At 37.8% G+C, this 26,610-nt stretch overlaps 1 protein-coding gene across 1 annotated transcript in view; it reads right to left on the bottom strand.

Annotated features, from left to right (window-relative positions):
- PCDH15 (protocadherin related 15) overlaps positions 1-26,610 on the bottom strand; it is a 723,362-nt gene that overhangs the window by 346,387 nt on the left and 350,365 nt on the right. The window contains exons 11-13 of the mRNA XM_059172504.1: positions 22,812-23,018; positions 13,914-14,048; positions 12,288-12,437 (exon numbers count right to left, since the gene is read on the bottom strand). Coding sequence (XP_059028487.1) covers positions 12,288-12,437; positions 13,914-14,048; positions 22,812-23,018 — 492 coding nt within the window. The remainder of the gene's footprint in view (positions 1-12,287; positions 12,438-13,913; positions 14,049-22,811; positions 23,019-26,610) is intronic.

Raw genomic sequence — 26,610 nt, 5'->3', positions numbered from 1 at the left:
AGAATGATGTTTGGACCTAGATTGTGGTAATTGTTACACAACTGTTACTAAAATAATCACAGAAATGTGCACGACGATGAATGTGTATTAGAACATGTAAATTTCACTCAATAATGCTCTCAGGAATGACACAGAAAATTTCAGCTACATATAGGATCTTTATCCATTTTGCTTTTCTATTGCATCGACGGGATACTATTCAGGTTGACTAGAACCCCTGTCATTGTTCACTCCTTGTTTTGTGATTTGATCCATTTTTCTCTTTCCTTTCTCCCTTCCAATACACATTCCGAACTTTAGGTCTTCACTGTATCTTATAAACAAGTTTTCTATCTCTCTCTTTTAAATCTTTATGTCCTGCTCTCTTCTCAGGTAATTGACTATCAGCTCTGTGCTACTCCATGACGTCTTTTTAAAACTACTCCTTCAGGGATGTCTGGGTGGCTCCATCAGTTCAGTGCCTGCTTTTGGCTTGGGTCATGATCCCAGGGTCCTGGGATCAAGGCTAACATTGGGGTCCCTGCTCTATGGGGAGTCTGCTTCTCCCTTTTCTTCTGCTCCTTCACTTGTGTATGCTCTCTCTCTCGATAAAAATCTCAAAAAAAAAAAACAAAAACAAAGATAAAACAAAACAAAACCATTAAACCTACCCCTTTTCCCGAGGAATGGACAGAAGGGAAAGTTCTGGAAACCAAGGAAGCACACCAGCCTTATGGAAGAAAAGTGGAGTATAATCAGTAAATCCCACTTTTTTTTTTTTTTTTTTAAGATTTTCTTATTTGTCAGAAAGAGAGAGCACAAGTAGGCAGAGTGGCAGCCAGAAGAAGAGGGAGAAGCAGGCTACCCACTGAGCAAGGACTCCCCCTCTCCCACCACAGGGTAGGGCTCGATCCCAGGACCCTGGGATCATGACCTGAGCTGAAGGCAGATGGTTAACCAACTGAGTCACTCAGGTGACCCAGAAAAATCCCACTTTGGAAGCATGAGTCTTTGCTAAGAAAAGTCATAAAAGGGAAATAAGGTGAAAATGTGGAATATAGAATGGGAATAAGATTTCAAGGAAGGATATCTTCTGTGAGGACACCTTCTGAGGGAGAATTTCAGAACGAGAGTATAACCCTGTCAATTGCGCCTCTCATATGTGATATTGAATCATGGCTAAAGCTAGAGGAGGCCACTATCTTTGGCTTTTGCAAGAAGCCAAGGTATACAGCCAACCTGGGATTGCTTGGAAATGTAGTTCTCCCTGGTAACTTTGGGTAGGTTCGGACAGATTAGGGGTCAATACTATGTTGCCTCCTGAGAGACAAATGCCCATTGCATTAAAATTATGCCCAGAAGCTTGTGTCACTAAAAATTTATACATAGGGGATGGCATATGGTTTTGATGTTAAAGCAGATGAAACCCAGAGTAGCCTGAAAGATAAGTCTCTGATGCCTACTCGGGTAATGGAAAATGTATGATATATGAGAATAACCTGGTTTTGTTAGGAAAGCTGACATAATAACATGGCATTATTAATTGAACGGTGTTGTGTTAAACATTTAATCTCTTGGCCTCAGCTGTGTGATATAATAAAGGATTTTTGGATCGCTTATATAGTTGATAAAAATGAAGCTTGAGTGGATATTGATCTCTTGGATAGAAAGATTATTTTGGAAGGCAACCTAAAACTCACCAGCCAGGTAACAACCATGTGGACCGATTTGTTAGAGGACGAGTTTAATTTATGTTTGAAAAACTTACATACACCACTGAACGTCTCTATCAGCACTTATAAAAATGTGTAAGTAACAGAAGATGAAGAAAAGAAATAATGTTTAAAATATTAAAGAAGCATCAGATAACTTAATTAGGAAAAGGTACGGCTGGGAATGTATTTTGCAGAGGAAATGCCAATTCTTTACCAGGTAAAAGATATTCTGGTGTTTGCCAGTGTTTGGGTAAGTCTCCTTTTATGCACTAGGTACTACAGAAGTTGCTATACCAAAAATTTCAGAAAAATGCCTCCGACGTATGTATTAAGGGGATTATATATCTCAAGTGCAGATTAATTAGGAGGCATTAGAAGTTGTATTCCACTGTGTTATCGCCATAAAAGTTATATTGTTGTCTGTCCTGTATCCTCACTTGAAGCTAAATAAACTTGGTCCTACAAGAGGCCTATTGGTTCTCAGGGTTGACAGTCAGTCTGAACCTAAGACCACTTCTGCTGATCAAGCAAACTGGGCAATACGTAAATTAGTCATGTCCACATTGTGCTCTCTAAAGCTTTAATGGGAGTTGGTGATGCTTTGAGGTTAAAAAAGCTTCCAGGACTAATGGTCACCCCTCTTCTGTTCAGCATGTCTTAGACTAATCCAAGATGGCAGCGACCTCAGTAGAGTAGGTGTTTAGCAAAGGGATCTTTCAGGTGTATAATTCATTAACAATACATTAATAATTAGTTTTTATGGACCAAAGTATTGTTACTGGAGATGGAGTTCTCATTTAGGCATTCCTCTGCCTGATGAAAAGCTAAAGTACAAAACAGCAACAATATTGCCCGAGAATTAGGAGAGCTAGTTCCTTTTCTGTGGTAACTTCATAATCCTCTAGAGGGCTTGAGTCTCATTACTCAGACTCTGAGATTGTAACCGGAACTTGAATGCTTTCAAGCTGCTGTGCTCTCTCATGCTCAGCTTCTACCCTCGCTGACTCCAAGAAAGAGTTCCTCCAAGTCGGCATCCAGCAAATGCCACAGCCCAGACCTTAACTCATCTTCTGAAAGACCTAGTCTTAAATACTTCTTCAAGAAATCTTACATTGTCTACAATTCCTAATCTGAATTACTCTGGTATGTGAGATTTGCCTTTAACTGATAAGTAAACTGATCTATTTATTCAGACCTTAATCTGTGCCAGACGCCACGTTCTAAAGTGCAGAAGATACAGACAGCATAGTTTCTGTTTGTCAGCTTGTGTTCTAGAAGAGCAGACAGGAAAGAAAAGTATCTTTAATAAATGTACTAGTAGGGAAGGATAAGAAGACATGAGAAGGTCCAGAAATGCCTGAATGACAGGGGCTTGGAAGAAGAAACCAAGGCCTACTTGACTTAGTAAAAGAAAGGCAAATCTCTTACCATTCGGTTCCTCCCATCTCCAACCGCATTCAGAGTGGTATCCTTAATGCCTCATGATATCCCATGCCTTTGGCTGTTACACGTCCACCTCCAGTAACCTTGCCTGTCTGAGCACTAATCATCCTGCTAGGTTCATGGAGTTCTCACCAGCAATAACACCTTCCTGGCTATTCAAGCCCTACCAGACCATCCTCCCCTCCCCACTCATGTTTAATGAACTCTCATTGTATTCTTAGTCTGTTCCATGTAATTTTAAAAAATCAAGAATGATTTGTGATATTTTCAGATTACTTCACTGTGAATAAGGGTCATCTCTTACTATACACACACACATACACACACACACACATATGCGTATATATATACTTTTCAAGGGTTAGCACTGGGTTTTCTTCATCATGTTTTTCAGGCCTCTAGTTTAGCATTGTGTACTTTAAAATCTATACACATTAAATTATAATTTGTCTAAGAATATACTTATACAACATATGCTTGTAATATGCACGTATATTAGGGCTTTCTAGTTGGTGTTTTCACTTGTTTTATTTGCCAAACTGAATGATCAAGTTTACTAGGATTCCAAGAAATCCCTACTGTTCTATTTGGAATAGTGGATTTTTTCTAAGATTCCCTGTCTGTGAAACATCTCAATATGCAAGCATTTTTCTTTTACTCAAACGACTACGCTTTGACATTTTAACATAATTTACTACAAAAGGGAGTTGAAAGGGAAACAGGTTTTGTTTTGTTTTGTTTTGTTTTGTTTTTTTCCTGAAACAGTAGCTGAAAAAGGCAAACAACTTTGGTGATACACAGAAAAGAAAAAATAAATAAAATACATTACACATTTTTGTTTCTTCTAGTTTCCAAATTTCAAGCCAATTATCTAGTAAACTGGCAATATCTAGAACTGTAATGATGAGAAAGAATATTGTCAAAATTAAAAACCTACCACATAAATAATATTAAAAGCAATCATACACAATTAAAAGCTTTACAAAAATGCAAGCATTTAAGCATCCATTATTAAAACTGACCATCAACAGCTTTCACTGTGGGCACCCAAAACATGCTATATAAACATGAAAGCAAACAAACGTAACATCTTTTACAAATACATTTTCTTTGAAAAACTGGGTTTCTAAGTGTATCAGGAAAGGGGGATGGCGATCGAAAAATAACACAAAAGTCAAATGCGAGAACTATTTTTTAGCTATGCAAGTTCAAAATGCAGATGTCTGTGATCACGTGTTGATATCAATAATATTTTCCCCAAGTTTATCAAATGGGAAAACTTACTCTACCCAAAATATTAAGATATTAAGATATTAAGAGCAATTGAGATGTTAAAAATTTCTGTAGTATTTAACCAGATGATACAAGCCATATTTATCATCATGAAAAAACAAAAATATTGTGTGCCTCTCTCTTCCCCACAACACTAGTGATTACCGAAGGTCAAAATTAAATGTTAGTAGTTTCTTTATTCCTTATGATTAGCACAATCCTAGGCACTTCTTCCAACACAGTGAATGACTTTCAAATACATGTGTTAATTATTCACTTTTGCTTCTCCAAAAAATGCAAGTGCTTTCTCAAGACATGTTTTCAGTCAGACTGTTTAGTGTCTCAAGAGCATTTGCTGGAGAGAGTCTTCTGGATAATCAAGCTAGGAAGTATGATGTCCTAGGGACACTAATCCCCCTGCAGTTTAGCTGATTAATACTTTAATCACTTTAATCTGAAATATAGGTCATTTCCCAACACTCATACCTAAATTAAAGAACGCTTCTTTCACATGCACCCATTAGTTCCTTTATCCACTTGTTCATTAAATGAAAAAGTATAGAAGGTTTTCTATGGACCAGGTGCCCTGCCTGATGTTGTATACAAACAGCAGTGAAACAAGAGACAAAAAGGAGACACTGACAAAGTCTACACATCATGGGAGCTTGCTTGAGCTTATTACCTAATAGGAGAAATGGATCATAAAATTGTAATAAATTTGGAAATACGCTATGAAGGAAGAATCAGGCTGCTCTGGGATAACAGAGGGAGTATAATGCAGGAAAGGAGTCCAGAAAGGCTTTTTTGAGGAGGTGACATGTAAATTGAGATCTTAATGATGAAAAGCATGTGAATAGAAGTGGACGCATTAAAGAGCCAGAGAAAGATGGTTGGCAAGACGGAAACTGGAGAGTCATCAGCAGAGTGGTCACGCAGGATAGTGACTGGGCTTTATTCTGACAGCTGCGGAAAATCCCTGAAGGTGTCAGCACCACAGTTACTGCTTTGCTCTCCTATTCACAGGAGTCCTGTGGGGGCTACGTGGAGACGCCAGGGAGAGGAGATACACCCGGAGCCCAGAGGAGGGTGCTGGAAGGTCCCTGCAAGAGCTGATGGCAGCTTGTGGAGAAGGATAGTGGAGGGAAGAGGCTGGAGTAGATACATTTGGTTGGTGGCTAAGGGGAAATCAGTAGGACTTGGTAACTGATAGAGAGGAGGGAGGAAGTGAGACTGTGCCAGGACTACCTCTGGTTTCCAACCTGCAAGTATGGGGAAGGTGGTGCTTTCTCACATGTGGGGAGTGCCCTCCACGTATTCAGAATTCAGATGGTATAACAGAGTCTCAGCTTCAACATGAGGAACCCATGCAATTTTAGGTATTTGTTTTCATTCTCACGCAAGTAGGTTTGGGTAAGAAATTGTATGGTCTTCGGTAAAATTAAACTATTTCAAACATCAAAAATAAATGAAAATTGTCTATGAATGTGAAAATATGCTTACAATTTTGCATGGTTTGCCCATCAAATTGTTATCTGAGATTTGCTGAAATACTGAACTCCACCAAGACTTTAACATAAACTGAACCCTCCCTCAAACTTGAGTCATAATATCACAAGCCCAAAAACACTCATGCACACATATACCGCAGAGAATACTCTCATTATTTTACATAAAATAAATTGTCAGAAGGCATTAGAACACCACATGGGTTTATCCTGATTTTGTTTATAATGCTGGAAATCATAAAAAAAAGAATTTCAGTATATCCTTTTATATATTGTGTTTATGTGTCCTCCTCAGAGTATAATACACATGACAACATAAGGATATACACAAATAAGGTGGTAAAGGCTATTAATAATCCTAAGTGTTTTATATAATCCACGAGAATAGTTCAATAATACTAATAACTAGGTAACATTTATATACAGTGCATTTGCAAAGTGCACATATGTTGGTAGCTTATAGAACTCAGAACACCTTTGTGAAGCTGGTACTATATTTATCACCTTTCTAAAGAGTAAAAAACCTAAGTATAGAGGACTGAGCTATTTGTCCAGAGTCACATCAGGGCACAAAGGGGGAGAAGAAGACGTAGCTCGTCCGGGTCCAGAGTCTATCACTTATAACTTAGATTCAGTATCACCTTTGTCACTTACAAACTTTGTGATTTGGGACCGATCATTTTATCAGCATGTTCACTCAAATTCTTTATCAAATGAGCCTGGGAACAAGAAACATTTTTAAAGTCATTACCAGCTGTTCTGTTCAGGGACCTCTGACTCAGCCTGACTAAGAGAAATGTGCCAGTGTTGAGTGTCTTCTGTCTGAAGAGCAGGAAAGGCATGGCCTCACTGAGGCTGTGGAGTTAGGAGAGGGCTGGGGGGGGGAACACTTTATCTATGGGAATTCCAAACAGAATTCATTTCTAGAATGAGAGATTTTGTATACTGACTGAGAGACCATGGTGGGAATCAATTCCATGGCTATTTGGTGAAGCCCTACCACAAGGAAGGGATTGTGCCCGAGCACTGGTGGTTAGGTATCATTAAGAGTCCCTGTCCTGGAGGAATTTTCAGGTCAGCAGGGTAGACAGACGCATGTGAGCTAAACGTCATGCAGGACACGGTAAATTATGTGCCAGGTAGAAGCTGCTAGCTGGATGTATAAAGGATGGTGCATGGAACCATTAATTCAGACTTGCTAGGAAAAATAACGGCTTTACTTAAAAGTCACATTTGAGCTGTGTGTTAACAAATGAAAGAAAAAAGGCATCATTTGGATCAAAACCTTGAAACTTGAGAGAAATGTCGACAGACTCAGAATGGGAAGGGATAGTCCATGCTGGAGTCAACAGAAGGAACTGAAGGAACAAAATAGAACTATCTCTAGGATCTCAAAGTCGATTACTTGGGGGATGTAGCAGGAGCTGAGACAGAAGAACCTGAGGCACTACAGGGATGTTCTTAAAGGCACGTGTGGAGATTGGACTCTTCCTCAGGTAGGGAAGACCTGTCCTGATTTATGCTGCAGAATAAGAACATGGGGGGCATCTGTGGAAACGGAGTTACCACTCAGAGTCCACCCTCATACCCTAATTTCTGGCAGGCCATAGAAACAGGCAAATAATGACAGATCCATTTTGGAACAGTGATTTCAGCACCTGGACCGTCACCTGTGTGTGAGCAGGGGAAGGAGAGGGATGAGAAATGACTCGGAAGTGGCTGCTAAAGCCTGTGTAATCTTAGATGTGTTTCTGTATTAGATGAAAGACCATGGATTAGTTCATTTATCTTGGAGTATGTCCAGTCTGAAGTTCCTAACCAAAACCTGTATTCCCCCCTACAACAGATCCTTGGAATGCCAGCTGGATGTTGAGGTAGTCACGGGGCATTGAATCTTGGTAGACATGACTAAATGTTGTGGTAATGACTAAAAACGTGGGATTACTAAAGCAGCAAGGAGGAGTAAGAAGTGGGACAGAAGATAGGAACTGGAGAACAAGAAAAATGGAAAGAGGTGGAGGTAAGAATCAAAGGACTCAGCTCCATATGAGACTCCGTCTTCATGAATCAGCAATTTCAATTTTCCAAAGTATGAAATCTTATTAAGGGTAAAGATGAGTTTTCTCAAAACTGGCCATATATCAGAGTTGCTTTGTTTTGTTAGGTGACTCTCCCAATGGGGTGAGTGGTCAGATGGCTGAAATAAAACCATGGCAGGATGGAGTTGAGGCATCCTCATTTTCAAAGGCTGCTCAGGGCAATCTCTCTATTCAGTTAGGATCAAGAACACTGATTGATGAAAGTTGTAAGAATTTAGGAAGAGCATCTATGGAGTGTGGACTGGGGAGGTTGCTACTGATAGGAAACCTACATCTTCAAAATATTAAAATTATATATAACAAAATCTCTATCTTCAATATTGAGCAATTGGTTTTTCGAGAAAACCAGTAATGTGTGGAATGAGACCTAGGACAACAGAGTGTGATATCCTTGAGTGTCACCCTGTGGGAGTTCTTTGATGGCCTAGAAGACGTTCTTTCTTTCTTTTAAGAATTTGTTTATTTATTTGACACAGAGAGAGAGACATCACAAGTAGGCAGAGAGGCAGGCAGAGCAAGAGAGGGAAGCAGGCTTCCTGCTGAGCAGAGACCACCCCATGCAGGGCTTGATCCCAGGACCCTAAGATCATGACCTGAGCCGAAGGCAGAGGCTTAACCCACTGAGCCACCCAGGTGCCCTAAGACATTCTTTCATGCAAAAAAATGATTCTCACTCACACCAGTTATCTCCCCCTAAACACAAGATATGCTAGTAATCTGAAGGACACAGATGCTGGTTTGGGGCAGTGCTCTACCAGATGTAGCTCATGAGCCAATCTGTACTATTTACATCACTCAGGCCTAGGAGATATAAAGTTAGAGGACCAATTTATAACAGAATTTGTAATAAGGACCTGGTTCCTCACATCCTTCTAACCAACCCATCCACTTCTTACATGCCCCTCCTAACAAGAAGGGGGTAGACTCAAATAGTTGAGTAGGTACCGACATTGTGCCAAGAAAGTCTTACAGTTGCATTGAAAATGATAGATTTAAAATTATCCAATTAAAATATACTTAAAATCTGGAGACCCCTGGGTGGTTCACGTCATGATCTCAGGGTCCTGGGATCAACTTCCACATTGGGCTTCCCACTCAGTAGGGAGTCTGCTTCTCCCTCTGCCTGCCTCTCCCCTTGCTTATGCTCGCTCTCTCTCTCTCTCTCTGACAAATAAAATAAAATATACTTAAAAGCTGTTATCCAAGGTACTCTCTGATTAGTACTCACTGTCCCCTTTGCTTCTAATATTTTCACTTTTCTTTTTTTTTTCCCAAGATTTCACTTATTTATTTGACAGAGAGAGACACAGCAAGAGAAAGAACACAAACAGGAGGACAGGGAAAGGAGAAGCAGGCTTCCCACAGAGCAGGGAGCCCAATGCAGGACACGATGCCAGGACCCTGGGATCATGACCTGAGCTAAGGCAGAGGCTTCACTGACTGAGCCACTCAGGCGCCTCCTCACTGTTTTTGACATAAGAATACTAACCAAACATAAAAAAGTTGATCTTGGGGGGCAGCAGGGCAAGGCAGGCTAGTGAGGGGCTGGGGTGGGAGCAGCCAGAATCTCTTCAGAGACTGTTATGAGGCAGGGGCAGGCCACAGTTCTTAGTCATTTTGCTTTATTTACAAATCTTTCTCTTCATAGGAAATGTATTTCCTTTCATTTCTAGGCCCCTGGAGGATGTTTTAGAGACATACCATCCTGTTACCACATAGTGGGAATAACATTTAAAATACTAATTATAATGTTTCATTTCTTGGTGCTTAAATAATTTTTAAAAAAACAAAGCCATAGAGATGCAAACAATACTCTATCTTCATAATCTGCGTGGTTCAGGGAGATATACAAAATATGAATCTTTAAAGGCAAGAAAAGATCTATTTTATAAAGAGGTACATAGGGAAATTAACTTCTGTAGCCTGCAAATGCCAGAAATAAGCTTTTGATCCCCCAAGGCAAACATTTTTTGAGCTGTTTCCACCACATAATTGCTATGATTTTCTTAGTTACACTTTCCAGTTCCCTGTTGGTTGGTTGTCTTATATATATATATATATATATATATATATATATATATATATATATATATATATACACATACACACACACATGCACACGCACACACACACATATACTTATTTTTACTTTCAATTACAATTATGTTATTTTAGAGATGAGAATCAGGTCTAATTGAATAAGAACATGACGACGATAGTCATTCCTTTATCTGTATAAACTGTAATTTTGCTGCTTTTGTACTAAGTGTCAGGGTAAAGATAAATGTAGCTCATTAGGTCCACCAGTTGACTAGAAATAAAGGCCAGCATTTTTACACCTTCTCGTTCATTCATACCACTTGCCTGCAAGTCTCCCTCTGTCACCCTTGGATAAACATTTATTGAGCATCTACTACAATGAGTATGTACTAGGTGCTAGGCATTGTGGGTACAGAGGTTATGGATGCAGAAATAATAACCTAAACAGAGTTCTACCCTTAAGGCAAATGGCTGAAAGGGTGGATTTCGTCAAAACAAGACAAGATAGGAATGGAATGTGCCATTGCTTTTCCCCCAATACCAGATGCAGTTGAAGGTATTCATACTCGCAAGCAGGTACAGGCGAATTTCCAGCCTTTCCCTAACCCTTTATATGACCCTAATAATATAATGTAATTGTTACGTAATATGTAATTTGTGTAATATACATAATTGTTATGTAATATGTAATATGTAATTTACTACCAATTTGGAGCTATGCAAATACTCTGAAAGTATATAGAATCATGGCCCTCCTGGCCTGAAAGTTACTTAGAATTATTGAGTCTGACTCTCAAATTTAGAGGATAATCCACATAAGTGATCTTTACACGGTTGAGCAACTGAAGCTCTCAGGGTTCACTTTCTAATTATCAGTAATGTATGTATTGTTAGTAAAGCTTCAGATCCAGGAAAGTGGATGTGAAATCTTGGTTATCTGTGTTTCTAAACAGCTCCCTCATTAACTCGCAGCACAGTCAGTTTGGAAAGTGCTAGACTCCACTCTTTCTAAAAATCCTCAAGGAAGAATATTATGACTTTTCTATAACATACTCAAAATACAAAAAAAAAAAAAAAATGGAAAAAACCCACATATTTTAAGATAACTTATAATTAATTTAAATGCAGTAAGTACACAGTTAATAATAGAAATAAGACAAATCAAGGAGAAAGATTTTGCACAATTTCTGTGTTTTCAAAGACACCACTTACTACACAATTAAAATTTTTCTCTGTTGCAATGATTCCATTTTATGTCTGGGTAACCACTGTCCAACAGTATTATCCATTAATTTATTAAGGCAGTCTTCTGTCTTTATCACCAAGGGAAATTCAACCCATATTTGCAGAAGTTCAAAATAATTGGAAGTTTTCAACTGTATGTCTAATACTTGAAACTTCAGGGTGATAAATACATTATTATATTAAGTAAATATATTTGGTACATTAAAATTTTAAAAATCAAGTATAAACTAGTCAAATATCTATGTTTGCAATTAATTAGTTCCACTTAAAGTGGAATGGGGTACCTCACTGCCTCAGTCAGTTAAGCGTCTGCCTTCAGTTCAGGTCATGATCTCAGGGTCCTGAGTCCCACATTGGGCTCCCTGCTCTGCGGAGACTGCGCTTCTCTCCCTCTCTGTGCTCTTCTCCCACCTCAAAAAATAAAAGCTTAATGGTGAGTGCTGTGAAGTGTGTAAATCTGGTGATTCACAGACCTGTACCTCTGGGGATAAAAATATATGTTTATAAAAAATAAAAAAATTATATTAAAAAAATAAATAAAAAATAAAAAAATATATATATATATATAAAATAAAAGCTTAAAAAAATAAAGGGCATATAGTTGCACTTTTATTTGAAAAATAAACATAAATCTAAAGTTCTTAAACTCAACTATGCCATACCATGAGTCTGAGCTCACTTCAACTTCTTCAACAGTTTCTTTTTTTTTTTTTTTTAAGATTTTATTTATTTATTTGACATAGAGAGCGAGATCACAAGTAGGCAGAGGCAGGCAGAGAGAGAGGGGCAAGCAGGCTCCCTGCCGAGCAGAGAGCCCGATGTGGGGCTCAATCCCAGGACCCTGAGATCATGACCTGAGCCGAAGGCAGAGGCTTTAACCCACTGAGCCACCCAGGTGCCCCTCTTCAACAGTTTCTTAATGTACACATTGCATAATGCCCATGGAATTAACGACTTCCTGTGAACCCGCACACCACACAGCCAGTTACCTGAATGACACTGTCGCCGGGGCTCATGTCTGTATACACATAGACATCATACGATATTTCAGGAAAGGTCGGAGTGTTATCGTTTGCATCGATCACCCAAATATTGACAGTAACTGGCTCGCTTTCTTGCACACCATCAAATGCCGTTATCTTCGGGGAGAGAAAAATACATGTAACAGAGAAGTCATGCGAACGGAAGCAGCACAGAATTCACTCTTACAATTTAAGACCTTTCTTATATATAATTTCAGTTTTAAATGGGTGCCAAAATGTTCTGTGGATAAAAGGAAAAGACCTATGATAGTACATATAAGCAGAGGTGATTATAGAGGATTCTGTTTTATTTTTCATGTATCCAATTCCAAGCACATTTTAAAGAAGCAGATGTGCAAAATATGTTAGAGCCCTGGGGTGAGCCAGTAACATTGCTGATGTTAACTACTACTTAATTTTTTAAAATTTATTAAAAAAAAGGAAGTTATTCTTCACATTTCCATATTCTGTATACAATGCCATAAAAGTGTTTATAGTCAATATACTTATATCACACAAGAAAGTAGGTGCCCTAGACATGTGATGTCTTTTTCTGGTAATTCACCAAGTGGCAATTTTTATAAGACTTAGTGCCATTAGTTAATAGTGATATTGTAATTACATCGCTAACATTTTAGGAAGGTCTGACAAACAAAATCAGCATTATAACACCACCGTCTTTGTTCTGAATAACTCTTGAAATCCACTCTGTATCTAAGTTTCACCTGTCAGGTTTCTGGAAGCTCTGGGTCTCAGAAGGAAATCCTATGTAAGTCCCACAATCTCTACTTTTCTATCATCTCATTTTTCTCTTATATCTGAATAAAATTCATCTCAGAAAGTCAGATAATACAACTTTCTTTTCATCTGTATTAGCTTCTCAACTGCTCTTTTCATAGAGACACAAAAATATTTCTATTTTTTGGTAACTATTTACAATTACAGCTTGACTAATCTCCCCTCACTTTTTTCTGTTTGTTCTTGATTAACCTAAACTCGGATCTCTCCATCAGATACTTATCTGTTTTGGTGGAGGCGGCCCTGTCCTGTGTGCTATAAGACACTAAGAATCCTTAGTGTCTCCCTCCCTGATACGAAATGCACCTCTCACAGCAGTGATGGCCAGTGTGTCTGCAGACATTGCCAAATGTTTCCAGAGGAGGGGTGGGATGGGTTTGGGGGGCGCAGGGATCATCCTAGTGGCTTAACCCCATGACAAAATTTAAAATGTAATAACAAAAAAAAATGTTAAAATAAAACAAGGGTTAGGAAATGATTATTTGTGGATTCTAGATGATACTATCTCAAATTTAAGTAAATTATGAGTGTATGGTGAAAAACAAGACTCCTATTTTCCTGTTTCCATCTTGAAAATTATTTTTCCTCTGTTGGAAAGAATGTTAACACTGTTGCACAAACTTATAAAACAAACAAACAAAAATACATGTGAAGAATTTTATTATTGAGAATCTAAATTCTCAATTCCTTGATAATACTGCATTTTCCTCCTAAATTATTGACTTAAGTTTTAAACAGATATCTTTGTTTACACACACACACACACACACACACACACACACGAAAGCCTTTTACCGAAAAAGTGTAAGTCTGCTGTTCTTCCCTGTCCACTGGCTGAAGTAAGGTGAGGTAGCGAGTGATGCCAGTTTGTGTAACGGTGAAGACTGAGGTGTAATCATTCAGGAAAAGGTGAAGCTCTGGGTCTTTCGTCTTTGAAAAAAAGAATGCCATTATTTAAAATGTTGAATACACAATGTAGCTATTAGCTCATTAACTGGAGATTAATTTCACAAATCTATTACAAAACTATGCATGACTATAATAGTCCAAAGACAAGATAGGTTTCACTAGACATTCACTCATCACTGAGCTGAATTATGCAAAGACAATGACCACTTTTGTGGAAAACATCATAGCAAAATGAGTACAAGTATACTTAATGTAAATAAAAGGAAAAGAATAGGATAGGTAATAATCCAATTGAATATACTCTTTTTGGTTATTTAATATCAATATTCTCCAGAACTTCATCGGACTTGAGGAATAAGAAATAAATGCAAGAAAAGAAAACTGCAGCCCCAAATTTTAGCTGTAGGATTGCACAACTACTTCATTTGTAGTAATAAACTGCACATATGCCTAGTACTCTTCTGTTTTCACATTTAATGTAAAATAAATAAAATTGGTTATTTATAATTCATTACCTATAAATAGCATGCTTGCTTTTTCTTATTTTAATGCTACAAAGATTCTCCAAAGGGAAACATAATGTTTATTTTAATTTAAAAATTTCAGATGATTAGATTGAAGATATATGAATTGGCTGCATTGTGTCCGATAAGAGTTCAGAAAAATGACATATACATAAAGATGGGGTTACAGAGCTCAAAACAGAGATAATTAACTATGCATTGGAAACCCTTCACAGTCTTACTGCCGTCCTGCAAGATAAGGTATTAATCTCTGCCTGTTAGAGAAAGAACAAGGATGTAAGTGGGGAGACATGAACTGGTGTCTGGTGGTAGAGTAAGAAGGCAGGTGGGGAAGAGAAATGAACAGTGGGAAACAGGACTATGGACAAAGCTTTATGAAAACAACATCAACAGACTTGACACAGGGAGGTGAGGTGTTTCTATAGGTTTTGGCAACTATAAAAATATTGTGCATTAAGGGGAGCCTGTAATATATAACAGGCTTCCAGTTATGGAATGAGTAAGTCCTGGGATGAAATGCACAGGACAGGGGATAGTCACTGGTCCTGTAAGACCACTGTGCAGTGACAGATGGGACCTACTCATGTGCTGAGCTCAGCATAACATACAGAGAAGTTTACCTGAAACTCATGTCACAGCACGTGTCAACTAGACTCAAATGAAAAAATACATATGATGCACAGCACAGTGTGAAATATAATCTAATATCATAGAGTACTTTTCCAAATCTGAAATCCGGGGCTGAGGGCAGATTATAGACTTTGGAATTGTTAAAGGCATGTTCATTTGATTAAAAAATTAGAACTGACCTTTTAAAAATTTCTATGTGTAAGTGAGAAAGTTGAAATGTGTCCTACTATATTAAAAGCCATGGCTTGATCCACAGATACTGTAACCTACATACCTTTTTAAAAATGCAATAGGTATGTTTCAAACAACTTTGAAATGAATGGTTTCATTTAAACTAAACACAAGTTCTGTATTTGTAACATCTCATTAGGAGATAGCATTTTAATGGTATACTATTGTAGCTTCTATGTCCGTGATTGTGATGTCAGTTTAGTATGTTACATTTATTGATCCTGGAACAAGAAAAAATAATGCTGTATATAATAATTTCCACTGGTTTCTTGACTATAAAATAATCAAGGTTGTTAAGAGTTGTAAAAAGTCAGAGGTTTTCCTTGGATACTTTAAAGCAGGAACCTCAGGCTCCATGTCAGGGTCATGAACCCCATTGGTCAGCACGGCTAGCAGGTGGGGTGTTTGGATAATCAAGCATGTTAGTTAATAAGTTAAAATATTTGTTTTAAAAACAGATTATAAAATGCATGTAAACTCAATGTATCTTGAACCACATTTTGAGGTTGCTTCTTACTGTGTACTTTAAAGTCAATTGTGATAAAATCCAATGATTACTTTTAAATGAGCAGAAAAGTTAGAATGCAGTTTCAATGAACAACAACCACAAAAAACCCTAAATAAGTAGGAGTGTCTGTCATTTTTTTAATGTTTGTCCTTGATTTTACCAATCAAGGTAAAATCACTAGCCTGTTAAATTCATATATTTTTGTGTGTTCTCTGACTTTACTCATAATGGTGCTGAAGAATAGCTTCCTTTGCCCAGACTTGAAACACTCAGTGATTCAAAGTGAGTAAGTTCTGCTATGGGACCTGATAAAGCAAATACTTACTTCTTTCCCTTTATTCAAGTACTTCGGTCATTCTTTACTTGCATAGAATGAACATTTTCCCAATTTTTTTTCTTCCTTTCAACTGGAGCCTCTGTTAGTAGAATTGTTAGATATATTCATGCATATCCTCACCACATATTGTAGGCACTTTTTTTTTTTTTTAATGCTAGGTATTGTGAGGGTGCAAAACTGCAGTGAATGTTGGCTTGTGAACCAGCATGTGCATATGTAAAACTGCATAATATGCTTGTGTCCCAAACAACATAGACCCTTTCCCAGTTGACAGAAGAAGCAAGTTTTTCACTGTCAAAGGCTTTGCATTTGAAGACAATATACACACCAGGACCTCATAAACAGACACTTGTATTTGATAACTAGAAACATTAAAGGCCTTTGGATAATTTTTCACTTCAAGTCCTGTTGTAATTACTGGGGAGTAAAGTAACACTTCCCAGACATGCAGATTTTTTTATTTTTTAAGAGATAACATAACACGGAAAGCTACAATTGTCCACGACATCTTAATCTGTCCTGCTCAGTTAACCTTTGATTAAATTTTAACTTGCAAATTTTATAAACAGGTCATGTGCCAACTTTTTAAAATCTATATATTGGATCTGTAGATCCCATTGGTGAATATCTGGATGTTTCTTGAGGACAAGAATTTAAGAATACATATTTGGAAATATCTAACTAGTTGTTACTCAAAGCTTAACACTTGGATTTATTTTTAACACTAGTTTCAGGTATGGTATATTATGAGTGTAAATCGATAACGTTCTGGCGTACTATTCTGATAGGGACAATGGATTTTATGTAGTCCTTGTGTCTATAAATTTGTTTAAAATACATATTAGTTTTTTAACTAATTCTTATGTACAAATAAGGCTGATTAATAAATGTTCTTTTTTCCTTCAGACAAATGGCAGATTATTTTGTCTAAAGTATATATTTGGTATATATCATAAGTATATCATTTCACTGATTTGTGTATTATTTTCTGGGAAGGTAAAATAAACTCTGATGTTCACTTACAGCACAAAATTTAAAAAAAGGAAGGTGAAGGTAAGCACATATGCAAATGTAAACAAACAGGTGAATATAGAATTAGAAATCCCATCATATAGAAGAAAGACATTCAAAATAATAAGTAATTGGATTTAAAGCCAACTTTGGGTTTCCAACAAGAATTAAAATATCATATCACACGCACACACAAGTTTATATGCATTCTCATATATATACACATATATAACACAGAAATGTGAGTATATGTGCATATACATACATATGCATACTTACGGGCATACATAAATTATAAAGTATAATAAGAAATGCCAAAAAAAGATTAATCTCATCTATCAATTTGAATTGGTCAGCAGTGGTTGTCTTCAGAGAAACTTGTTCAAAAAGGTTCAGCTCCACACTTAGAATCTTTTAGAAAGAATACTGTGATGAATTATGCATGGTTGTCATGGACTGCAAAAACATTTAACAACTGAATAATCTTTGCTAAAGTTCAGCTGCACTTTGGGTTCTGAACAATTCATTCTACTCTAACCAATAACATGAGGAACATAAGTTTCAATTACATCTACAAGCATATACATATTTATGGTAGTTGTAGGTTTCTGTATAAGTGATCATGAATTAACAGTCTACTTGTTGTAGAAGAAAATTGAAAAAAAGCTAAGAAATAACCACAGCAATTCACAACAAACTCAAAATAAACACCCAATACCTACAGGAACTCCACCAGGTGGGACCTATTTGCAAATTTAACATCAAGAAAAAACAATGTAAGCATATATGACCATAAACACACATATGGCATCCAAGTACACACTAGTGAGAAACAGACAACAATGACATTTTCTAGTACATTTAAACTAATAACTTTTTTCAACTTTTGTCTTCATACTCTGACATAATTTACATACAATGGCATATCAATATGTATAAAGCATATAAACACATATCAGCACCTTGAAGTGTTTTGTACTAGAGTCAAGGATGTCTTTATCTCAAAACAGTAATACTTGATGCAGGAACATGAACCCAGCTGGAATTAAGTGACTCACTGCCTTTCTAAAAGCCAAGTGAGTAACCTCTGTTGATTCCTGTTCCTTGTTACTTACTTATTTTTTTGTAACCAGAATTCAAGAACCAAGCTCTGCTTCTGAAAACCCAGTGGCTTCTGACATCCTCCTGAAAACCTTGGCCATGTCTTGTTTACCTATCTTCTGAGCTATTTTGAAAGTATAAGCTAAGAGTACTTTAAAAAAAAACCACATAAAGGTGATTCCTATCTCTCTTTGTATATAATATATGTATCTAGATGTCGCTATTTATAAAACTACAGAAAAGAAACACTAACACAATTTTTGTACTTTTTTTCAGGTTCATTGTGACTCAAGATTCTGACTCGGAAGGTACACCATTAATAACATCACAACTCACCAATCCTTGCTACTGTGTTTTAAAGCTTTGTCTTATTTTCCCCTGAGCTGAAGGAAAGAAACAGAGCTTCTTTTTTAGACAAATAATCCAAGTCCGTTCTCCTCTTGGCATATGCCCCATGGCACAGCTATTCTTGAAACAACTCAGGAAACTGACTGCTACCGTGAGGACTTCTTTTCATGCCTGATACGGAACCTCCATTTCTGTTAATAACGTCTGCATGTGGTGACATGTCTCTGTCTTTATTCTTAAATCCTATTATCCCTGTGCTGATTGATTTCACTAATTCTGACATTCAGAAACAGCAAGAATTTACCATGTAGTAAAATTCTTGCCTGTGAACTTCCAGGGCCTTAAAGTTTCTTTTGTTAACACAGACCTTAAAGTAACCTAGCAATGAACATATTTTACTTTTTAAAAACAAACAGTTGTTGGCCTGGAAAAAGAGATGATTCAGAAGGACATCAATGTATCTTGAAACATATTAGTGACTATTCTACAAATTTATTCTGTGTGCTGCAAAGGAAAGCTGTAAGGAATACTGGATGAATTGCAAGAAGGTTAGTTCCAATTCAATATGATGAAGAGCTTTCTAGGAATTAGTCGTCCAACCATGGAATGGGGCCATGTTGTAACACAGTTAAATCAATATCACTAGAATTTTTGATGCATATATTAGATGTCCTCATCCCTTTACTCATGCTCGAATGCATGAGCTCATTAAATAATCACTAGAACCTATTAATTTCTGGGAACTGCATTAGATCTTCAAGATACAGAAGTGACTGAGATGTAGGCTCTATCTTCCATTTACATTCAGAGGGAGCAAGGCATCTACAATGATGTGAGTAGAGCACTAGAGAAATGCACAGAGGTGAGAAAGGCAGCTTATCTGGGAGGAAGCAGAGTCTGGGCAAGATGCTTGGATGAGGGAAAGTCTGAGTGAAATTCTAAACACTGAGCATAAGTTGTCCAAGTCAGCTTGGGAAATGAAGGATTAAACATTTCAAAACATGAAAATGTCATAAACAATGGAAATGAGATGAAAAGCAGGTTGGCATGTGGAGGAGACTACAAGTAATTGTTAAAGGTAACAGGTGAGCCAGGGAGTTTGAGCACATGATGGGGTAGGAATGCTCAGGCATTGAGCAACACTGTCCATTCTCTTGTATGGGGTACGTGATGTCCCACCAGCATGCTAGGCAGACAGATGGCACAGTCCCACGTGAGCTCTCGAAGAGATCACCATTAGTGGCCAGATGAGAGAGAGGCCTGAGTCAGAAAAAGATACAATGGCAAGCATGTCAGGAGGCAATTCTAATGAGAGGCGAGTAGGGTGATGGTCATAAAGATGGGAAAAGAAAAGAGAGTCGTGAAGCATTCAGAGGACAAAAGAGGAAGGATGTTTTGGAAACATTTATAACTAGATTAGAGATACTGGTTCCCTTTCAGGGCACCTCATGGCACACATTGTTGTTAATTTCAGAAAGCGGATGGGCCTAAATAAGAAATGAGTGACCAGATACACAGTGTTCAAGTTTGTGATATTTTAATGAGATGTGGTAGTGGCACCATTCTCCATCTGTATGGCCTCATCTATGGGAATGGTGCTCTCCCCACCCATCCACGCCAGCCCCGAGTAAAGGAGCAGATCAAGGCAGCAATCATTGACCTTTTGGATCACAGGTGATTAAGCAAATGGAGCAACTGGTGAAGCAACTGGTAAATGAGAGCCCCTCCACATGCTACAGCCATTACGCGGTAGAACCAAGAGTCAAACAGGGCTGTTTAACTCCAAAGCACAAACTCCCCAGAACCACAGCCCGTCGCCTCACCCCTGGAAACACTCAGAGCTTTTAATAGGCTCACTGGAATTGTCGGTGCTCAGAGCACAATGCTAATCATGTTTCCCAGGTGTTCTAGACCCAGGAGCTCCCCGACATGCCTCAGTGACACCCTGCAAGTCCCACCATTCTTGATAGGTTCTTAGAAGCAATCTGAAAATCTTTAAAGAGAATGAAAATCCAGAAAAGTCGGCATGTACACAAACTAGTGTAGGGCTTAGTGTGCAACCATTCAGAAATATAAACACATCAAGCAAAATAATAATAATAATAGTAAATACATCAATGAGTACAGACATGTACATTTTGCAATTATGGAGAAACTAAAACTTCTTCAGGATTTAGCCTTTTTTTTTTCTTTTTCTTCAGGATTTAGTTGCTTGTTTTTATTTTTCTTCTTCAGGATTTAGCTTTTGCTTACCACTGTGTTCATGAAGGTGTGACATAAACCATGATAATCTCACAAATTAGCTAGTCACTGCTCAAAGTATGATTATGCATTCCAATTTAAAAATGAAATAGGAGCCATACCAAAATTTATGGGACAGCACTCATTCTACCAGTAACTTAGCCTATATAAAACATATTAGGGTGACTCTGAGTTTCCTAGCAAGCATTCACTAAATGAAGACATTCAGGGGACCCCCTAACCCCTTAAAGCTAGGATGGGAAGTTGTGCATGGATATGCACTTTTCTGGAAGAAAGTCTGTAGCATTCATCAGCCATTATCATAGTCAGATTAGAGCCAGACTGTAGCAAAGAGATAGGGGCTTTAGTTTGGTGCTTAAAATCAAGGACTTCACTTCCCATAGACCTTGGCTCAAGGACCAGCTCCACCATTTATGAACCCTGTGATCACTGTTAGGCATTTAAAATAGCTTCCATCTCCCCTTTTGCTATATGGGAAATTTCATCTATTATGTTTGCCATGAGATTTAAGAGAATTAATACAAGATAAAGCAATTACTATACTGTCTGGCAGGTACTTAGAACTCAGTGACAGCTACTGCTGTGATATTTGTGACGTGATAACATGATGAGATAGAAGAGGAGAAATAAGAAAGACAAGAACGGTGGATGAGAGAAGAGAAAGGACTGGGAGGCAGGAAGGGACCTGGGAAGAGGAGTGTGCACATGGAGTTGTCAAAGCCTTGGTGAAGTGTTACACACGTTTTCCAGAAAGAGCAAAAAAAAAAGTCTGGAAGTTCGTTTACCAGACAGATGACAAAAGCCATGGAATGAGATCTGGGGGACACTCCACAGCTGCGCTGTCCAATTAGTGACAGGGGATGATTTACACTTAAGTTAATTTAAAAAAAAATAACAACAACAACATTAAAATGGGGTTCCTAGTCCAGTTCACACTGAGCACTGCACAACCACACGGGGCTCGCAGCTCCTGGGGTGAACAGCACGACTGCAGAACACCTCCATCCTCAGGGAAAGTCTTACCCGACAGCACCAACAGGACTCTTTTCTGCCCCTTCTCCCCGGCTGGTGACAAACTGCTGCCATGAGGCCAGGACATTTGGCTCCAGTGGCTCAAAAGTCCTTTCCACTTCTTTAATACATCATGCCAAAACCTTCCAGCTCCAGTTCTTTGTTTTGTTTTTCCTTTCCTGGAAGTGCTCTGACTGGCCTGGTATAGATTTTCTGTCTGTTCTCTACAACCAGAGAGGGACTGAAGGGGAAAAATAGGCTGATCCGCCCAGCCTGGAACATTTCCCAATGTGTAAGCTAGTGTCACCACTATGGACTACTATGTGTAGAGCAGACCATCTAAGCTTCAGCACAACCACCAGCAGAAGCAGGAGCAAATCAGCTGCCCCCAAATAACATAGTGTCAGCAAAGTCCCCCAAATCATACTCCAGCACTGCCTTTGTGTTTTTGTAGACTCATTGTCTAATGCCATGACTCTTCCCTATCAGCAACTGTATATACAGTTTTTAACCCATATTAATAAAAAAGATTCCTGGGGGTTTAGCAAATATAAATGAAACATTTGTTTTCTTCCCTATATGCAGTATCTATAAAACTGAAAAAAAAAAGGTCACTAAATTCAAATATGCTCTTTTCTTATAGTATTCTTGACATGAAATGAAATTACAACACTAAGATTGTCATTTATGAGACTCTTATTCACAAGGACTTTGTTCTCTATTCCATAGCTCCCATCGCGACGTCTTTGTCAAAGTTCCTGTTGACATAAATATAATAAGTTGCATCAAGGAAACAAGAGCAACATTTATACTGAGCTTACATCTTCTATATCTTTGTCCAGAACCACGATTCTCAGAGGGGAGGTCAAGTTTAGACTGTCAGAGATGGTTGCTCCCACAGGAGCAGATTCCAGGATATAGCCTTGGTAACTGGGCATTGTAAAATACGGACTCTGATTATTTTCATCCAGGATTTCAATATGGAGACTGGCGAAGGCAGGCAGAGGATGGCCATTGTCCTGTTCAGCCTAGAAAAGAATTTTTAAAAAGGTTAAAATGTTGTATGTTCTTGGATCATCTTAGAGGGTCACTTTTCATGCTATTTTTGAGGATTCTTTTTCGAATGGGTGTCAGTACAGAAAGAAGAAATGCTTTAGAGTTGAGGGGCCCTTAGAAAGCATAAATAAGGAAGAGAAAGTCCACAGAGGCTTCATCAACTTTTGGTCTCCTTTCCTAAAATTCAGCATATATTTAAAAAATATATATTAATAATCATTGCTGTGAGTTATTGTATCTGCTGCTGAATGTTGTTAGAAGAGATAACTGTGGGCTCCTGGGTGGCTCAGTGGGTTAAAGCCTCTGCCTTCAGCTCAGGTCTTGACCCCAGGGTCCTGGGATCGAGCCCCGCATTGGGCTCCCTGCTCAGTGGGGAGCCTGCTTCTCCCTCTACTTGTGCTCTCTGTCAAATAAATAAATAAAAATATTTAAAAGAAAAAAAAAAAAAAGAAAAGATAGCTATGCTTTCACATAAGTAGACAGAAAACCAAGAAAGAAGACATGTGGTAAATTGCTGATAAAATATGTAAGTCTGGGTGCCTGGGTGGCTCAGTGGGTTAAAGCCTCTACCTTCGGCTCAGGTCATGATCCCAGGGTCCTGGGATCAAGGCCTGCATCGGGCTCTCTGCTCAGCTAGGAGCCTGCTTCCTCCTCTCTCTCTGCCTGCTTCTCTGCCTACTTGTGATCTCCGTCTATCAAATAAATAAATAAAATCTTTAAAAAAAATGCAAGTCCAAGGAAAAAAGATTCATAAAGTATCATATTTACTTTATTCTCCTCTGTGTCTTCTAACTCCACATGAATGATCTAATCCCCAAATAATTGATGTTTCCATATAAAATTAATAGATTAAGACTACATTTCTGCCCATGGAAAGTCCTCAAAAGCTTCATATATGGGACAGAGATGATTTCAATGAAATACTTTTAGTAGTTGTAGAATTTCAAATATTATTTAATTTCATACATTATTCAAGTAAAATTGATATTCATGTCCTAGAAATATGTTTGTTATCCTCTTTTTTCTCCTCTTTAGTATAAAAAATTGATGACAATTGATATTTCTAATATATTTTCTTTCCATGGCCATGTAGTCATGTTGGGAATTGGGGGAACACCAACCCCTGACTTTTTGTTTTATTAAGAAAATTTGTCTTATTCTATACGAATCCAAAAGTTTTATTTGAGAGAAGATTTCATCACATCTGAGTTCTGGAAAATTTCCTCCACCTGTTAGGGGAAACCTTGATACAACCCAATATAATGTACATTTATTAAAATAAATTCAAAGTCCCCACTGTCAATTTTTATTAATAAGTTTTCCCTATAACCACAATAGTTGTATTTTGAAATCAATTCCAGGTGAAAGTTAAATATTTTACATTAAATATTGGAGTGCTTTCCTGGAAGAAATAATAACATTTTGGTCATGAAAATTTATAAATAGCTCAGATAGATATCTCTGATTTTTCAACCCAGAGGCAAGAACTTAGGCCTTCTAGAAGACAGTTGTGCACTTTCCTCCAATTGTAATTTAGCATTTTTGTCAACTAATAGGGTAAGTAACAAATCACAGTGATATTTAGCAAGGCTGGTAACTCTGAACCAAGAAAAATCACAATACTTTCTTTCCTTCACATTAGTATTAATATTGAAGATATTCTGAAATATCATTTATGCTAATTACTAATTTGAATTTATGGTAATGAATAAAGTCACTGTAGCATTATGTTATTTAAAGCATGGATAAAAACTTTTTAAAAAATATTTTGGTAACTCCATCTCAATGAATTAGATTCCCTCTATAACATTATGCCATTCATTTTGTGCATTTGAATTTTCTTTGGGAACAGACTGCCAAGAGGGGTCCACAGTGTAAAATGTTCATGAGCTCTGCTCTGCACTGAGGACAATAATCCTGAAATAATGTGTAGCTTTTTCTAGAATTATGTATTCCTCTCACACATAGCCCATATGTGCTGTTGACACCATGGGTAGCTCCTTCTGCATCCAGAGGTTATGATTAATTTGTGCTGAGCCATGGACACTCTTCTAGGCTTTCCCTCTGCGACACACAACAGGCTCCTTGAGCACAGCTGATCGGGGTGAGAGGTACAGTCGAAGACCAGAAAACATCGCTTTTATACTGGATGAAACTAATTGGTCCATATGGGGTTCCGACCCAGCAACTGTGATCTGATTAAAGCAGGAGCAATTCGTACATGCAAGTCATTCTGAGCAGGACCTTTTCTCTCTCGCCTTTATTTTGTAGCTAATTATTCCAAAAGCCATTATGTCCTATCCATATGGACATACTAGTGATGTCATGAAAAGTCACAAAATCTATCATTTGTCCCCATCCCCCTCGCCCAATAAACACACAGGAAAACAATTTATGGACAGTGACAGGAAAACAAAAAGCCAAATTTTATTCCGGTGAAAGAAGTTTATGTTTTACATTTAGCTTGTAGGTTGTTAATTTTTACTGCCTGTTGTGAAGCCAGGAAAACATGTTATTATCTGCATGATGAAAACAAAGTAATCCAATGAAAAGGAAATAAAACTCAAATCAGATCTATGAGAAGAATCTAATTCTGCACATCTTTAAACATAACATGTGAAACTCTTTTAACCCTCACATTAGTTTGTCATTAGTATGGTCGGTATGTTTGGATTGCTATCACATACTTTGTCTGATTTCAGTGTTTCAGGAGAGCTAACCAGGTATCTGTCTCCAAGGTCCACATTCTTAACCCTTACTCTCTTTTGTATACCCCTCTCTAAACACAAAAAATATTCCTTTGTGTTCATGGAGAAGGAGAAGGATGAGTTTTAAGTTCAAGGCCGCATCACATGTAAGAAACAGACAGGAAAGCACCCAAATTCAGGTCTCTTGATTTATGAGAGGCTACGGAGGGAAATTCACAACATGTTTGTCTAATTCAGAGAATGCAAATGAATACACAAATGTAAGACGGATGGAAGAGATTAGTGGCAGGAAAGAATATTAATAACGTGGATACTCCAGATTAATTAGAGGTAAAATATGGCACTTAACACAAATTAATACTATTACACTTTGCTCTGCTGCAAGACCATGCATTAGACCTGTCATCCTACCCTCTCTGCTTCTAAACAACATAAGTAGAAATTCTCAAAAATCTGACTTATTTGGTTCCCCTGTAATCACTGGTGAATGAGATTAGAAGCACAAAAAGCAGGTCAAGTGAAATGAGCCGGCGTTTTTAAGAAATCACTTCATCCCATAAAGGTAACTTTATTTATATCTACCGCATCTGCAGTTACCAGTTAAGCATTATATTTAAAAGCCAGATTTTGTTTGGACTATTTCTGGGCATGAGTCCCATTTTCAGTAATGAAACTAAAAGCCAAGAAAGCAAAAGTAGAAGAAAAATACACTATTTAGTTACTTTGGAGAGCAAAATACTGAAAGACACAAACTACTCCTTTTTCAATATTAAAACGAGCAAGTGTGGATAGTCCCTTCCCTCCCTGCACCTGAGGACCGGTGGCAAGCAGCCCCACCATCTCTAACGTGAACCCT

This window comes from Mustela lutreola, chromosome 4, assembly GCF_030435805.1.
Source record: "Mustela lutreola isolate mMusLut2 chromosome 4, mMusLut2.pri, whole genome shotgun sequence".
Lineage (NCBI taxonomy): Eukaryota > Metazoa > Chordata > Mammalia > Carnivora > Mustelidae > Mustela > Mustela lutreola.
Note: the sequence above shows the minus strand (reverse complement) of the source record. Positions and strands in the feature narration are given on the sequence as shown.